Genomic DNA, 17,205 nt, shown 5'->3' with positions numbered 1-17,205 from the left:
GTCACCTCCGCATTAACGCGTCAGCCGCGTTTGCTGGTTTGCGAGCGGAGCTTGGAAACTGTACTCGTTCGAGAGAGAGAGAGAGAGAGAGAGAGAGAGAGAGAGAGAGAACTTTATTTGCGCACAACGCGGAACATTCCAAATGGTCAGGCCCCTATTCCTGGGCCCCGCTGGCCCTAGCCATCATCTCTACCCGTTGGATCAGCCAACGCTGATCAGCAATGGCCGAGCTGGACAGCAGTGCCTTCCGTTGTTCCTCTGTGTTGTTCATGTTGTGGTGTTCTTTGTGATGTGTGCACGTGATGTGAAACAGAGTTGGTGTGGCCCCACACCACGAACATATATCTCCGTATGCTGTGGGGTAGAATACACGTAGCCTTTGTCAGTTCGTGTATGTGTTTTTTTTTAATTCTACGTAATGCCACCAATTCCATTGCTGTGAGGTTTTTATGTGGTGCTGGATACAGTTTTCTACTGTCCCTGTAATACTGAAGAATTATACCAATGTTAGGGTCTAGTGGCGTTGGATGGTCTATTGTAGTGTGCAAGAAAGCTCGATTTGTGAACCCTCGAGCCGCCTTATCCACAAACTAGTACACTGTGACGCCTTCGTGCCCTGGCACCCAGATAATGGTTTGGGTGTAATCAATTCGAAAGTCTTTATGAGCTTTGGTTAGAGTTTGGAATGCCTTCATACACATTCTACTCATTCTGAAAAAAAAATCACAGCGCATCCACAGAGTGAATGATAGTGAGTGAGCGAAGCTTCGGAGGTGCATCGGTAAACCGTTAATCCTCCGTCAACTTTCCCCGGTCGATCATCAAAGCCGTGAGAAGCACTGTATTTGTACACAACTTAGTTTTATTCATTAATGGTAGCGGCACGTGGCTTCCTTCTGTGGTCCTTTCATTATAACTGCTTTATGGTCTCCAAAATGATAGATGAGGGGTTCTCTTCTTGCACCTTCCGTGGTGGAAGGTTTGCCGAGACAGGTTCCTCAGATAGTTGTTCCTTGCATGCGATCATACGATGTGCATCTGGGAGCATATCAAGACGCCTTGTGCGAGCGCGCGCTGCAGCAGCTTTCCGAGCCCTCCGCATTGCTGTTTTGTCTGCGTCACGCATACTCGGAGCACACTGACTGACTAACGATAGAGGAAACACGCCAAAAGCGAGCGAATTTTATAGCTTTGGACCCTAACAGTCGCCTATTCCACTAGCACGCATCGGCGTGAACGCATCTATGCATGGATGGATGGATGGATGGATGGATATGGCTGTACCTTTTAGATCGGGCGGTGGCTAGCGCCACCAAGCCGTAATACCTAATGAACCAAAAACTATATTTTTTTTCCTTAGAAGGTGAGTTTGAGGATTCGTACTTTGCAGTGAAGAGTTTAATTTTCACTCGTGCCTTGACTTTAGCCACCAATCAGATAACCTCCTTCTAGTTAAGTCTACCCGCTTAAAGTCTATTTTGCCCTCCCGGTCCCTAAACCGCAGTGCTTTGAAAAACGCAGCGCCATAATCCTGAACTATAGGGTGAAGCCCTTTACAGAACATTATCAAGTGTCCGGCAGTTTCTTCTTCCTCTCCACACGCACTGCATACTGTGTCTACCCCTTCGTATTTGGCCCGATACGTCTTGGTTCGCAGTAGTCCCGTCCGGGCCTCAAACAGTAGAGAACTACCCCGAGTATTATCATAGATCCTTTCCTTGGCAATTTTCTGCTTACATGTTCGATAGGTCTCTAGTGCGGACTTCTTAATCATGCCCATTCTTCACATGTCAGTCTCAGTTTCCTTCACTTTCTTCTTAACCGATAGTTCTTTTTGGTTTGGCCACCAGCTGTTTTCTAAGTATTTACCAGTCAATGAGCGTGTAGATGCGCCATCTAGTGTGCTCCTATCCCACTAAAGCAGGCGTCTTCCACGCATCAAAGTAGAGCGAGCACTGCAGCGCCATCTATGGGATCAGAATTCGAACTTGCCTATCATGGCTATACTCGCGAAAAAACGTTTCTTGGCAATGCAGGAAGTACTGCGAGGGCGCAGTCTTTGCACATGTACCAGTACGCGAGGTAGTCCAGTATGTCATGCGTTCCGTACCACTGTGGAAAGTGCTGGCTGTGCGCTATTGGAGTTTCATATCGACGTGGTCGCCGCTTGGTATTTGAGATACACGGAAAAGGCGGCACGGCTTTATCATGCGTTCAAAGACGTGAAGCGACAACAAACAAAATAAAGAAAATGCGCTTGTGTGATCCGATTTCTGTGTCGAAGAGCTACATGCAAAAAAAAATGAAGTTTAGTATATGTCTTGCCAGCTGTAGACAACAAGGACACACTTGTAAGACTACATTCTTTAGCGACAAGATCCGCGCGATTTGGCTCTATAGGTTTCGCTGCATTGCCAAGAAAAGTCCATGACTATTGCATTACTGGGTTCGTAAGGTGTTGGTAAACAGACTCTGAAGCTGCATGACCTCTAGCAGTATTCGCCGAGAAGGTTTAGCCTTTACTCGTTGCTTTCTCTCATAAGTAAGCCTGCTCTTGCACTGTTTTGTTTGAAGGGAAACTCCGGCGTTTTGTAAAACGATATTAGGATGTTGCAGTTGTCGACTTATGCTAGAAGCCCTCTAACTGATAGTGTGATACAGCTTGCATAAATAGAATCATGGGTAATGTTAAAAGCAGTATAACTAATTAACTCCACGAACACACACGTCGTGTGAAGCTAAGTGGGATTGCGCTTGCAGGAGAACCCAGGCCAAGAAGTCGAGACGTCGCGACGCGCCAAGATCACCATGAATGACTACAAAAAGAGGCAGCGGAGGTCGCGCGACCCCAAGTACCTGTTCGGCATTCCTGGAGTCAGCGCGGCCGTGCAGACTCGCGCGCCAGCTGCCGTTAGCAGCAGCAAGGCCTCCACGCAGACTGGCAACACCTCTGGTAGGTGTCGCTTCACACCACTCACTACTAGCAGGCGAAAGTGGACGCATTTTTTTCATTCTGTTTCGCCTACTGAATCCTACTTCTTTCAAACGATTGCTTCAATAATACGTCAGTGAAAAGCTAAGACACGCTATGAATAATATTTATTGAACGAGAAGTGTGCTGGCAACAGCTTGATACTGTACCAGCGAAGGAGTACATTTAAGGCCGCCCTAACGTCATGCATAAACACGCAAAAAATGATGGTCCAATGCATTGTTATTGTTTAGGGTAAGCACTAAAATATCGTTTACTTTGGCCTTAGGGCCTCTAACTCATCAGAAGTTTGTTTACCCCCTTAGTCTTTCTTTGAGGAAGCATTGAAACTGTTACAATATTATTATGGACAACAAGCTTCGTTATGAAAACCGTTATTACATTTACATTCATTATGTAATTATTCAACTGTATCTGCATATGTATTTGTTTCACTTTTTTGTAAGAAATGCCTGTGCAAGACAAATTGCCATTATAATGTAATAAGTGTGCAGACATGATGAATAACCACATTATCAAGATATCTTTTACCTGCATTTTTGCTTTGTGACTTAGTAAGGTACCATTTGTCACTCTCTGTGAATATACGTTGGCTTCAGATGTTACCGTCACTCTATATGGTATAGTACTGCCGCCTCACTAAAACTCGCAGTGAAAACTTATTAGGCGAGTGAGCACAATGCTTCGATTTTTATCTGGTAGCACTCGACATAAAAGTTGATCACAGAAAATCAGTATTGTGGAAGATTTTGAATATTAGAAAGAAACTTTGCAACATAGGCTAAGAAAACATCGAAGCAAAGGTTCTAGCATCCAATTATGATGCGGAAAATGCACTAATTAAATATTTATGAGAAAGTGATTATACAAATTAATACGCGCACTTATATATAAGCACATGTGACCTCGATATAAAGGTGCCACATTGCAAGACACCATTTTTATACTTAGACATGGTATTAGTACATTGATCAAGCCAGTGTTGCTGCAATAAATATTTGCTGTATGCAGTAGTATAGTTTTTTCTAATAGATAATTATTTCCGACTACATGCGAATTTAAAATATTATAACATTCTGCGCATGAAATACAAGAAACTATCCGCAAGTTAATGATGGCTGCCTGTAAGACAAGACCCTATGATAGAGTTGCTTCGTTAAGACGTGTCTTAAAAAAATGTGGACCTACTTTGTCTACATTGCGTTGTTCATTTTTTATAACCTTATCAAGAGGTATATTTGGAGATAGTACTGGGGAGCAGGTGTATAGCAGTGCAAAAAGTTTTTTTACCTGCCCCTCCCTTACAAAAATGGTTCTTGAATTTCTGATTACATCTTGATATGTTTTTGATGACACATCAGAATGTAATCATAAACTCGAGAGCTAGTGACTTTTATCATCAAGATGGCAGCAGGCACTTAACACTTCACAAATTATGCAGAAAAAACTATGCAGATTTTCAGCATGTAAACCTGATGTATAAACACTAAAGACATTTAACATTAAGTTCACAGCAGCCACTTAGCAGAGAATACTCAGTATATGATCCTAATTTTTGTGCGAAATATTTCCTAGTAGAAGTTAGCTATATCGCTTAAGAGATGTACACGAAGGTTGAAGCCTATAGACTTTTCATAGTCAAATATGGACCAAGGGGTTCAAACCCCGAACCTCTGGATCCAGAGGTTCGGGGTTTGAACCCCATGGGGTTTGAAACCCGTGGGGTTTGAGTACATATCACTTCGAGGAGATATATAATTTCGACCAACTTGTTTTGAATAATATTTAGCGGTCTGATTTGAACTATGTGGTTTATCATGCCTATTCAATTGATCCAACACGGGGTCCGGACAGGAAGGTGTGGTCGAGTGTGATTTTGTGCTCTGTACCACATTGAGAAAAAAAGTTCGGGGGTGGGGGGGGGGGGCACGGGCCCGCTGCGCCACCCCTTGGATGCGCCTCTGGTTCAGACATTGATGGGGCGGCAAATTTTGCTGCATATTTTTACACAGCGTCGCGTTTTGACAGAAATGGCCTCAGTGCCAGAGGGAGGAGGTTGAGTGGGGGGGAGGCACTGTATAGCAATACTTATATCGTACACCCCTCACCCCCCCCCCCCCCCCCGAAGGACAACTCTGTGCGCACCTCTGCAACGCATTTCACCTCGTTCCGAGTGCTAATGCGCCTCTGGTTCAGACATTGATGGGGCGGCAAATTTTGCTGCATATTTTTACACAGCGTCGCGTTTTGACAGAAATGGCCTCAGTGCCAGAGGGAGGAGGTTGAGTGGGGGGGAGGCACTGTATAGCAATACTTATATCGTACACCCCTCACCCCCCCCCCCCCCCCGAAGGACAACTCTGTGCGCACCTCTGCAACGCATTTCACCTCGTTCCGAGTGCTAACTACTTTTTCCTGTGTCATAATCATGACTGGGGGCACAGCCAGGGGGTATGGGGGAGTCTTCAAACCACCCTTAAAATGTTCAATTTTGCATGAGAATATATGCACGCACACATACAAACCCATGCACAAACATACACAAATTATCGTTGAGCCCCGGCCGCCCTAAAAAATTTCTGGCTACGCTACTAATCACGACTGTGATTTTGCCACACCTTTTCAGCATCTCTTTGTCTCAGTATCAATGTCAAAACCCATTGATCCACTTTTGAAGTTGCAACCATTTTTTCTGAGTCACGGTCATCTAGTGAACATGGCTATAACTCTTATCCCATTATTTGACCTGTACCTTTCTATACAACCATCACAACCAGCTTCACAGTTGTTTAAACTTACCAGGCATCATTTTCATGCTCTGCTGACTCAACTCATGCCTTAATCATTCTAGGTTCATCATCATGACTCTCATCATCGCTATTGCAACCCAGCTTGTGTGAACTACTGACACTAATATGCAATTCTGATCACTTTTTTTTATTTTTTGACTGTCCACCCACTTGCACTGTCAAGCTATGAGCGCGACTGTAATGTTAACCTAGCTTTAGTCATGTCCTTCTTCAACTTGGACATTCTTTGGTATATCACATACCATGATTATTCATTTTATTCACGAGATATCAATTCTTTTTCAATCTTTTCATCATTTCGGCTCCTCTTTTGGAAGGTCATTTGATAACGATACATATTAAAGCTTCCTAAAGCATTCACTGATGTGTACAAACACAGTGCAGATGTAATCTCACACTAGCATATAGGAATATAAGTTACAAGAATTTTTCATAATTATCTTGATGAAATTCAGATATTCAATTCAGGTGCTACAGCCATGTTTTTTTTTTTTTTCGTGGCAAGCAGACCACAAGTTAATTTTTTGTTGCGTGTTTGAACGTCGGACCCCAAACATGCATGCCGAACAGTGCGAAGATGAGTCTTCCTTACTTTTCCTGATAATAAATTGTCAAATAAGATTCCTTTGCTGATATTGTTACGGGGAATAAAGTATACACTGATGAACAAATGTGTACTGGCGAATATACTGGCGAGCTAATGCGTACGACGCTGCTGCAGTCCGAGCACGTTCCCGTTCAGCACTTCGTCGTCGTCATCCTCAGGCATCTACTTAGCCCGTGACAATATGTAGGCAAACAAATCGAGGTCAATATTGATTCATATTGAAGTTTCCATTTCTCTTACTCCATGCCATGGATGCAGAGTGCTTATATATGCATACATACATATACAATTATGTCGTGTGGTGTAAATTAACCTTATTAATTGTAATATACATACAGAGAAAAGACGAAGCAGCAGTTTGACCAATATAAGGGCAGGAGTGAAAAGAGTAAGAGACATTAGTTAAAGAGGAAGCAAGTGTGGACATAAGAACAAGGTGCTTCTCATGATGGATGGTTTTGACTAAGTGTTAAGGCTTCACATACCTCAATAGTTTTTAACCCATGGGCATACTATTTGTTAAAGGTGCACCATGCAAAGCAAACAGCTAACAACTGTCACTCTGACAAGGGAGAAAAATTTGCTGCGAGTTGCCCTGGAAAAGTAAATGTGATTGATTTTGCTGTAAATTTTACTGAAGTTCACATTTTCTTAACAATGACCAATTATAGAATCTCGCATGTTGAGTTCTCAACAAACCTAAAAGAAACAGAATAGAAAAAACATTTCTTTTCAACAAGTTTATTCAGAAAAGCACATGTGTGATTGATATCTTAAGCAATTTCGACGTACGATACCCATAAGTTTACTATACTTAAGGAACAGCTAATCCCCACAGCCATAATAAACCACATCCAAGAAAGTAAAACAAAGTAAAAACTATACAGATGCAGAGCACTTTGCATATATGTGTGAAACGCAAAAGGTAATTACTTTAGAGCAGTGACTTCAGCTGTACAGTGCTTATCAATTAATTATGGGAAACAATGAAAACATAAGAGGCTTCATGTTGACATAATATTAAACAGCTATATGTAACACAAAAGTGACATACTTGCGATACTTTTTTGAAGTACTACATAAATACCAAAACAAATAAATTTCTAAGCACATATTGAACTAAGCTTCTTAGCTGTGTAATACACAATGATATTTGAATCGATCAAATCGATGCTTGATTCAAATAGGTCACAAAGCTTCAGACGAAAAGCACTTCAGAACCTCATGCCAGTGGTATCAACAAGGGGAGTATGGATGCTGCGATTGAAGCACAACTGTGTGAGGAGAGAACAAACACTAGTAACGAAAAACAAAGTTTTGTTAAAGGGTGAAGCAATCTTCATATTTTACAATGTGGGAATCGAGAGCAACCGCCACCCTGGCGCCTGTTTACCCAGCTAGCACGTGTGGCAGAACCACGGGGCCCCGAGTGCAGTGGCCCGCCGTTATTTGGCAGTACGGCTGCCGTGGCTATTCCGCCAGGCCTTTTGTCTGGTGAAAGCTGCACGCCAGCTTGTCAGAGTGGAACCACGTGTTCGGACATGTCCAAGCGAAGCGCTAGCTTACCCTCAGGCGGGTCACATGGGCATGCTAGCACACGTCACTGCGCTTTGCCTGTCCCTGCTGGCTGCCTGTGACATCCCCTCTCCCCAGAGCTTGCTTCTACCTGACGCTGGCTTGCTGTGAGATGCTCTCAGGCTGGCACGAGAGGTTTATGCCCACAACAAACATGTATTTGCCAATCAATTTTATTTAGGTGCAATCTGCAAAGATTGTGCGGCCTCTGAATTATGGTGGTGCAATTTTAATTTTTGCTGTCCACGGTGTTTCGAGCTACATTTCATTGTGGGCGAATGCGTGGAGTGCTGTGTCCGACCAGCAAATTATCCTGCGGGAGGATACGGCCCACGTTTAATGCCATACTCATCCCTCGGTACCTGTGGAAATGATGTGCTGAGCAAGGACGTCCGAGGACTTATGTCTAGATAACACCCCGGGACAACTGCAGTTCAGAGTAGTGTACTCACTGCACGCATCTTTACAAATCGGCAATCCTGGGACCTGGTTTCCATCGTCTCGACACGGCATGCCTACCATATTTCATGTTATCGGTAAGCACATGGCCAAGCCATCTTTCACAATGCTCATAAACGATTACAGGTAAAGTTGATTAATCATAGATTAAAGCAAAACATAGTCTACATAGTGTCTATAAAATTTTGGTACTTATCGCCACATGTGGTGCTCATTTTGTACAGTGCAATAATATTTTACCATGACCATTAATTAAATTGCAATGGCATAATTTTAGCATGACTAGACGTTAATTCTTGGGAACGAAGCCCACGAACAACACAATCAATGTACACTTGACGAGAACTGCGTATAGGTAAGGCAAACAATGCTGCAAATATGAAAAATAAGCTGCTTCTTGCTTTGCGGTACGCATCACAGATTTTTCCGCTAAACTCTTGCCAGGTGGTAAAGGAGCCCTCGTGGTTCTCATACTTCGATTTTTACACTGATATGCCATGTCATACAGCCTCTACGTGGCCTCAGCAAGGAACTTGTCATTCACTCTGCAAATAAACAAATCCCCACCGGAAGCCAGTGCAAGACATTTTTCCACTGAAACAAGTGACACACGCTTGATTTCAGCAGTAGATTCAACTTTAACAAAATGGTAGGGTTCATCCTTGCAGAACACCTCAAGCATGTTGTGCTTCACAATGTACACCTGAACAGAGCTAGAGCACTGTCTCCTTTAGGCATGCACACTGTTCATGCCCCTGTGAGCAGTACACACTAATGTCCCGAAGGCGGCCAAACAACCCATTGATAATGACGAATGAATTTACCCTTCGCGATCTGTCCAGATCCGCAGTGCAATATGCAACGTTTCCGATGCTCATCTTTCGAAAATGAGTGCCATCCGCACTTCGCACTGCTTTACCATAGAATGTAGTGGTCCCATTCTGCACAGATCGTTTTCTTAATTCGTAGCCCTTCATTTGTGCCTTCAACAAATTCTGAGTGTGTGCATTTTCTCTTGCAACATTACTCCAAAGCGTAGGCAAGGCTTGCATGAGGAAGAACTTGTCAATAATCTGTTTTTCGGGGTACCTGGTCCCTTTGACCCTTTTCACAAGCTTTCCATTCATAGATTCAAATCCGAACATTGAATGTGCCCACAGTAGACCACAATGCTTCACTGTGTCAACAAGGTGAAGCAGCAGATGCGCATTGTATGTCATGTTTGTTATGCCATATAGCTCCTGGTACTCTTTGACAAACTTTACCATTTCATTTTTCATAATGTTGAGCCTGTCAAGGGCTACGCAATCGCTCAACAAGTAGTACATTATGTCAACGAATGAGACCCAGTGGCGGTAATTCTTTTCTGGAACATAGCCAGCCAACACAATTGGCGAATAAAACAACCAATTCCGCCAGTCAGCACATTTCCAGTGTTTCAGGTCATTCAGTGATCTTGGAAGCCTTGATATTTCCCAGATTGGTTGCAGGCTGAGCAGCTTCTCGTTCAATACACTCAAGTGAAGGCGAAGCTTAAAACTACGACACCTCTTAGAGTTTAGCCACAGCAATGTCGTAGCTTTTACAAAACCTGCACACACAGCATGCATGTAGTCAACCACAAAACCAGTAGGAAAGTCAAAGTGGTTCAGCAGCGTGAGGACACTTGTAGCCTTTATGCCACGGCTCACTTGCTCTTGCTTTCTTCAGGCTTTTTGGGCATGATGCTGAAATGACTCATTAGTACGGAGCTTTATAGCAGAAGTGGAGATTGGGTAGACACGGCAATGCCCATTACCCTTTGCAATGACATCTCCAGGATGCTCGTACCATGCGCAACCGTACTTCCCATTAAACTGAGTCATGCCCATAACTTCACATCTTGCGACACTGTCCACCGTGCATGGGCCAGGGAAAACCTTCATATTTTTTTTTTCTGCCCATGTGAATCTTCCCATGTCATGCCGGTAGAAGAAAGCACATTCAGTGACTTCACAAAAGGCAGGAGGAACGTATTCATTACAGGCTTTTTGGGCCCAAACCACAGGCCAGCAAGGACGAGCCTCTGGACCCTGTCTTTATACGTCAGCTCATTAATTTGAGCAAGGAGAGGCCAGAATCCAAACTTGCTGCTTTCAAAAAGTGGAACACCATCGGTGTTAAATGTCAGCGAAACATCATTAGGACCCATGGGAATACTTCTGTAGCCAATGCCTGTCGTGATGTCTGTGACATCAAAAGAGGGGGACGACTGAGCAGGCACAACCTCAGATGTTTTCAAAATATCACAGATTTGTGATTCTATGTTAAATGAAAAAAAAATATGATGAACTTTTTAGCAGTGCACTTATGTCATGATGCACATTGCAGTGCTCGCAAAAAACGGTAGATGCCATTTCAGCAGTCCCAATGTAGTTGCAACAATTGCTACAGTATAAATGTCTGTTCTTTGCACTCTCAGGAGAGCTGAAATGTCTAAAAAATTTGTACTTTGAACAAGGCAGCTCTGTTTTTTCCGGCAGATGAGCGCGCAATAACTGAAGCAAGCTCTCGGTGGCTTCTTTCGACGCGTCATGGCGGAGGCTGTGGCCCATAATCAGCAAAATGCTCCCTGCCCTGGTGATCTTCGAACCTGGATACAGCTCCTCGTCCTGTTAGATGCAAAGAAACAAAAATGTTTATACCACAGGCATGCACACAAAAACTACACGCTTATATGGTAGCATGCATGTCCCGTCAGCTTAATTACAGTTATGACAATGGATGACTATTTTTGTTACCATTAAAGAAATGCCTGTCTCCGTGTCTATACACATTGATACATTAAAGCTTTCACCAGTCAAACACCACCTTTGCACATATACCAAAGGGACAGCAATGCCACGTGAAAAAACATATTTTTCACTAGGTGGTGCTGTGAATTTATAGATTATAAAAGGAGTGCAGGCACGGATGGAGGGCGAATGGGTAGTGGGTGAATTGCGAAATGGGTTCCAGGAACAAAGAAGGTTAGGGGATAATCTGTTCTCATTAACGCAGTGCATTGAAACAGCAAAAAAAAAAATGAGCACAGGCCTTTATTGCTGGAATCCATGTAAATCAAGGGACGTTACGACAGTGTAATTCAAGAGGATCTGTGGGGCACACTAGATGCACTGGAAGTCGAATATTGAGTAGCTAACCTCTTAAAAAATACATATGAAGGTAATAGGGTGCTGATAAAATAGGAAAAATGGGTCCCTGAACCTATAGAGATACAGCGGCGGCTCAAACAGGATGTCCTCTCTCTCCCTCATTGTTCATGCTGTACCTGCAAGGATTAGAGGCCAAACTAGAGAGGAGTGGACTTGGCTTCAACCTATCTTTTGTTAAGGAAGGGGATTGCGTTGAACAGTCGTTACCAGGACTCGCGCACGCAGACGATACAGTATTAGCGGCTGACAAAAAGGAGGGTTTGCATTGGCCTGATAGGTATCTGCGGTGAAAAGGCAAATTGGTCATGTTTAATAACAAAAGGTCCGCAGTCATGATATTTAAAGATAATATTGGCAGTGAGCTTACAATAAAGGGGGTTATGCTGGAGGTAGATAAGTTCGGTTATCTCAGTGTACATAAGCAGCAACTAAAGGTAGCAGGATCGCAGCTGTGATGGAACATAGAGCACTGTGGAATTACAACAGGTCAAAGTGGTGAGAATGATTCGGTGAGGGGTGGCGGTTTCTGGCTCGACTTTTGGCAATGTGGTTTTGTGTATGAGGTGAGAGGTTCAAACAAGGCTGAAAATAAAACAATGCAGCCTGGCGCAAATAAAGGTTATAAATTTCCCATGTGTACAGATCTACGAAGTTTTCACGGCATACCCACTGAACAATTTAACTCAATTCCGGACGCGACAGCTATGCCGATGCACAGCCGCTCAATAAGAAAAAGAGGGTGGCCACTGTGTGAGTTGCACAAGCTTGTGCTTTTATTTTGCTTTATTCTTCAAATATTTACACTTGTAAAGTATGATGCAAAACCGAAGGCATGAATGTTATTGGTAAGGCAATTGTTAATGACCTCGTATAAAATAACATCGTACCAGTCAGTGATGAGGACTGGTAAGACATAATACTGGGCCAGTCATCATCCCTGACTGAAGGCTCGAATTGCGAGACATGGGGAGGGGTAAGAAAATAGTTAACAGTGCCTAGGTGTCTCTGTTGTAAAAGATGTGGGCTTTGGTCTATCTGCACACAGATCCCGGAGAAACGAGGAGTAGCACCAGCAACAAAAACAGCAGCTGGCTGGCTAAGCAGCAAAACCACAGAAGCAGTTTGAGCAAGAGCACCAGTTTTGTTGCTAGCAGCGGTGACAGCGTGCATTCTGCTAACCGGTCCAGAAGTCTCAATGAGCAGCAGGGTCCCTCTAACGACAGTAGCTCAGGCCAGCCCTCACGCCATGCCAGCAGACGCCGCTCTCACCACCATCACGAGCAGCAGCCGCACCAGCCTCCACCATCACTGATGGATAGCCAGTACAAGCACTCGTCGGCCTCCTCTTCATCCGCGGCAGCCGGTACAAACAATGGGCACTTGTTCCGTTCTCTGGAGGACTCGAGCCACCCCCACCACTAGTCCAGGGGCAACTCTCAAGAGCAAGGTATCAACCACACTAACCTCCCAGATATTGCTCATTTATTAATTTATTTAGGAAAATACTGCCAGTCTGAGTGCCAGACTTTGGGCAGGGTTGAGTGGTAGAATAGAAATAGGAACATGCAGGAAGTGAAAAAAATATTGATGAGTTGATACATCAGTATAAATTGTGTGTAATAAAAATACATCAATTCACACAACAAGAAGCCTGAATAATAGTCCACAATCCCAAATATGACGTGCCATACAAATGAATACACAAACTGTGTGAAAGTAGTGCACAGCAGGCTTTCTTTTGTGCATGTAGAAAAAAAAAAGTTGCGGTACCAAGTGCCTCTTGTAGTACACAGGTTGGAAACAGTGTAGAAATATACACCCGGCGTGGTAGTATGCAGGCGCTCCTGATTGAACGGCCGACAGTCCAGAGGAAAGGCAGTGAATGGGCCAAGTGACTCTGAAGGAAGGCTAAATAGGAGATGCTTGCAAGTTGTCATAAAACATTGTATATTGTAGTTTCAGCACACACTACAAACTCTATCAAGGTACTTTTAGAGGCACTCATTTGCCTCTTTCTAACTTCAAATCTTGCTAATCGGTTTCCTGTCCCCTTGCATTTTCATTTACAACCATATACTTCAGAAACGTGCGAGATACTGCACATTGTTACAAAGACTTGATAAAGGACTGTTAAAACAGAAAAAAGTTTGCACAAGTGAAGTTTGCTTTTAAGCATTTTGGAACCGCGGCAAAACTGAAATTATTATTAAAAATTGCGTTTGGCTTGTTTTAAGGCCAGCAGCTGCTAGCAACACTACAGCAAAATATAGTGGTAGAATACTTCTGCCAAATATGGCAGCTTTTTGTTCCCATCTTCTATCTTATTCCAACGTTCGGTACTGGCAACAAAGATGCGTTGAATGGAAGCATGTTGACAGTTCAGGCTCTCAGTGCTATTCTTTGAATCATGATAGTGCGAATGTTGAAAATAGCTCAACACACAGTAACCACCTTCTTTAAAGGTAAGTTAACTCTTCACTTGTAATCTGTGTGGTTTCCGGTAGTTTTCACGAAATCTTCAGCCTGCATGAACTTGCCAATTTTTCTATGTCTGTAAGTGCTTATTTTTACTAGATAGGAAAGTTGCGTGAGCAGTATTGCTCCGAATTTTTTATTGGACAATGATTGCGTGAAAAGAGGTCGAGCAAATCATTTGCTGTATTAAGCTTTGAGACGAACGGCAAAAGGGACATTGATCTCTTCTAAGAGTTTAGGATTCGTCTCTTCTAAAAGTTTATAATTGAGTTCTTCATCAAAGCGCCTGCTTCATTTTGATTTTGATGTGTAGGAGGAAGGTTGTATGATGAATTGAAGCAGCAAATCTTTCTGGCCTGTATGGGTAGTACACATGAACTTGGCTTTTCCTGACTCTTGGTAGTTGTGTTTGATCTAATGCATAGTGTTTCAGAGGACATGATCTTGTTAGTATACAAGAATGCTAAATTCTATTAATTATTGCACTGTGGCTTTTTAGGCCTTCTTTATTTGCTCATTTCCTCACTGCTGATTTCAGGGTGGCTAGAGGCTGCAACATCAACTTCCAAGGCAAGCTATTTACCACTTGAGTGTTCAACTTCGTGTGCTGCCTTCACCATGAATCCCCCTTCCTCCACCCCGTGGCACCAAGTGAAAGACCTCCAAATGGCGTTGTCTTTCGACAACACGCCATGCGTTCACCTCCAGGATGCGAACAGCGAAACTGTTTAGCTTTAGCACAGCTCAAGTTATTTACAAATACTTCATAACTCATGTTACGCCACCTCATTCCGCCGTTTAAATGAATTAGTGCCTCGTTTCCGAATTCCAGCCCCCCTCGTCAGATAGTGAAGGGAGCATTTCTGCTGTAGCTTATCTGGTAGCGTGAGCTGGATAGCTGGCAGGGAAGCTTTTTCAATACTATTTTTGTAGGCCAGCTACGTATTTTAGAGTGAATGTACCATTCTCGGAGAAACAGTTCTGTTGAAAAAGCTACACGAGAGCTACTGGTTGCTTTTCTAACAAAGGAAAGAAACTGATTGAATGTAGTGGAGGTATTTGTTAACGCTTTTCGCTCATCTGTACTTGCAAACACCGTAACTACCGTATCAGCTGTGGACGCAAAACGTAGCTGATCAATACCTCTGAAGAGTGATAATGCCATAGTACCGGTTCCGTTACTGTTGGACACGTTGCTGCCTCCGAGAGATGGCGCCACAAACAGATTTTTCTTAATCCTTGGAAGGCGATTTCAAGGAGCCTGAAAACTCGTCAACGCCGGTGAGAGGGCGCTGGTCTCCGACAGCGTTGCACTTCTCTCTCCATCTCACCGCGTTTGCGCCAGGAAAGGCTTGCTAGAGGCATTTGCGGCCGCGCAAGTCAGTCCGAGCGACACCGTTATTTTTGGTACCAACACATACCCGTGCATTGTTACACCGGTGCGAGGGCAGTGTCTAGACTGAGTGGAACCCTTTTGAAGAGGTCCGAAACTCTCCGATCCAAATAGAAAACAATCCAGGGTTAGAAGCAAATATACGACCTGGACCTAAAGTCTGGTAGACACTGTTTAAATGTACTATCAATGCCAAAAATTGATAATTTCTTCATAAAAACAGCTTTTTAAACTTTTCTAGTCAATGGAATTTCCCTGTTACGTATTCCCTTCCCCGTGGTAAAATGTTTACCGTCAATTATCGAAGGCCACGTTGTCCAACAAGGTAGAAAACTACTACACACGTCTATTGCGTGTGTTCCAACGTACTTCATTGAAGTACCGCCCAGTTTTTTATGCATAAAAGTACAGCGAAAGTTAAGGAAGCTTCTACGACATATTCTTCCATAAAATGTGTTTCGCTCTTCTTATGTATGCCATCCTCTGAAATTCTGTTGTTGCAAGATTCCCGAGAGTGGTAATTCTATTTAACAGAAATCGCTGCGCTTTCATACTTTTGTTTTTTTTTGACGAAGTCACTTTGTAAGAATCGTGTAGTGATCCGAACTCCTTTTTTTTTTTCGTTGAATGTTTGCAGTCAATTATCGAAGACCTTGTTGTCGAGCGAGGTAGAAAACTACAACGCACGCCTATCGCGTTCCAACGTACTTCATTGAACTGCTGCCCAGCATTCTACGCATAAAAGGACAGTAAAAGTCAAAGGAACTCTTACGGGTTATTCTTCGATAAAGTGCCTTTCGACGTTCTTACCGATGTAATTCCGTGAAAGCCTCTTGCTGCAAGATTCACGAGAATGGCAATTCTCTTTTAGAGACATCGCTGTGGTTCAATGTTTTTAACTCTTTTTTTTTGGACAGCGTCCTTATGTAAGGATTTTTTATAGTGATCCTAATTTTTTATATGTCGTGTCAGAGGAAATGTATGAGTATTTGTGCTATGTTATGTGCGCCCTTTCACTATGATCTATTTTGATGCTTGCGGTATTATTAGTGTGTAAGGTGGTGTCCGGTTTATTTTGTTGCCTGCCGGACTCTGACGCAAGCCACTAAGGCTTTGGCATGTCTAGACCCATAAGCTGTTTTATCCTTTTTATGCGCCACCCATGAAAGACTCGGTAAACTCTTCATTGACATAACATCATTGTAGTGTACTCAACATTATGTTTTAGCGAAAGTAATCACATAATACGCCGATTTATGCGTGTTATAGTGACTACTTCCAATCGATTTGTAAACAAAGTCGCATTTTTATTCTGAAGTCACTTATTCTCTGTTTCGGCGTTAGTATATATTGTGTGTGTAGAGATTATGTGCGTCTTCCCACTATATTCTCTTTCATGCTTTCGGTATTACTAGTATGTAAGGTGGTGTTTGGTTTATTTTGAAGCCTGCCGGACTCTGACGCAAGCAACTGACGGCTTTGGCGTGTCTAGACCCATAAGCTGTTTTATCGTTTTCATACTCCACCAATGAAATACTCTGAACTCTTCCCTGACATAACATTATTTTTTGTACTCAACATTTTGTTTTCGCGAAAGTAATCACATAATACGCCGATTTATGCGTGTTATAGTGACTACAGAATTGATATGTAAATAAATTTGCATTTTCATTCTGAAGTAACTTATTCTCCGTTTCTGC

The 17,205-nt window shown here is 43.1% G+C and overlaps 2 protein-coding genes across 3 annotated transcripts in view; one reads left to right on the top strand and one right to left on the bottom strand.

Annotated features, from left to right (window-relative positions):
• Nucleotides 1-17,183, top strand: part of LOC142771909 (uncharacterized) — a 65,884-nt gene extending 48,701 nt beyond the window's left edge. For both annotated transcript variants that reach the window (XM_075873895.1, XM_075873894.1), the window contains exons 3-5: nt 2,761-2,953; nt 12,683-13,084; nt 14,651-17,183. In XM_075873895.1, the coding sequence (XP_075730010.1) occupies nt 2,809-2,953; nt 12,683-13,059 (522 nt within the window). In that variant the 5' untranslated portion in view covers nt 2,761-2,808 and the 3' untranslated portion in view covers nt 13,060-13,084; nt 14,651-17,183. The remainder of the gene's footprint in view (nt 1-2,760; nt 2,954-12,682; nt 13,085-14,650) is intronic.
• LOC142772109 (uncharacterized) lies at nt 10,289-11,047 on the bottom strand. Its single transcript, XM_075874241.1, has 2 exons — nt 10,791-11,047; nt 10,289-10,744 (listed from the first exon to the last, which is right to left on the bottom strand). The coding sequence occupies exons 1-2, from the start codon at nt 11,035-11,037 to the stop codon at nt 10,365-10,367; spliced, it is 627 nt and encodes a 208-aa protein (XP_075730356.1). The 5' UTR covers nt 11,038-11,047; the 3' UTR covers nt 10,289-10,364.
• Nucleotides 17,184-17,205: the final 22 nt, after the last annotated feature.

Source organism: Rhipicephalus microplus, chromosome 9, assembly GCF_043290135.1.
Source record: "Rhipicephalus microplus isolate Deutch F79 chromosome 9, USDA_Rmic, whole genome shotgun sequence".
NCBI classification, from domain to species: domain Eukaryota; kingdom Metazoa; phylum Arthropoda; class Arachnida; order Ixodida; family Ixodidae; genus Rhipicephalus; species Rhipicephalus microplus.
Note: the sequence above shows the minus strand (reverse complement) of the source record. Positions and strands in the feature narration are given on the sequence as shown.

Excerpts from the sequence above, each read along its gene's own strand:
- LOC142772109 (XM_075874241.1), bottom strand. The coding sequence starts at position 11,037 with ATGGGCCACAGCCTCCGCCATGACGCGTCGAAAGAAGCCACCGAGAGC. Across the intron at positions 10,745-10,790 it reads CAATGTGCATCATGACATAA|AATCACAAATCTGTGATATT; the intron begins GTGCACTGCTAA and ends CATTTAACATAG.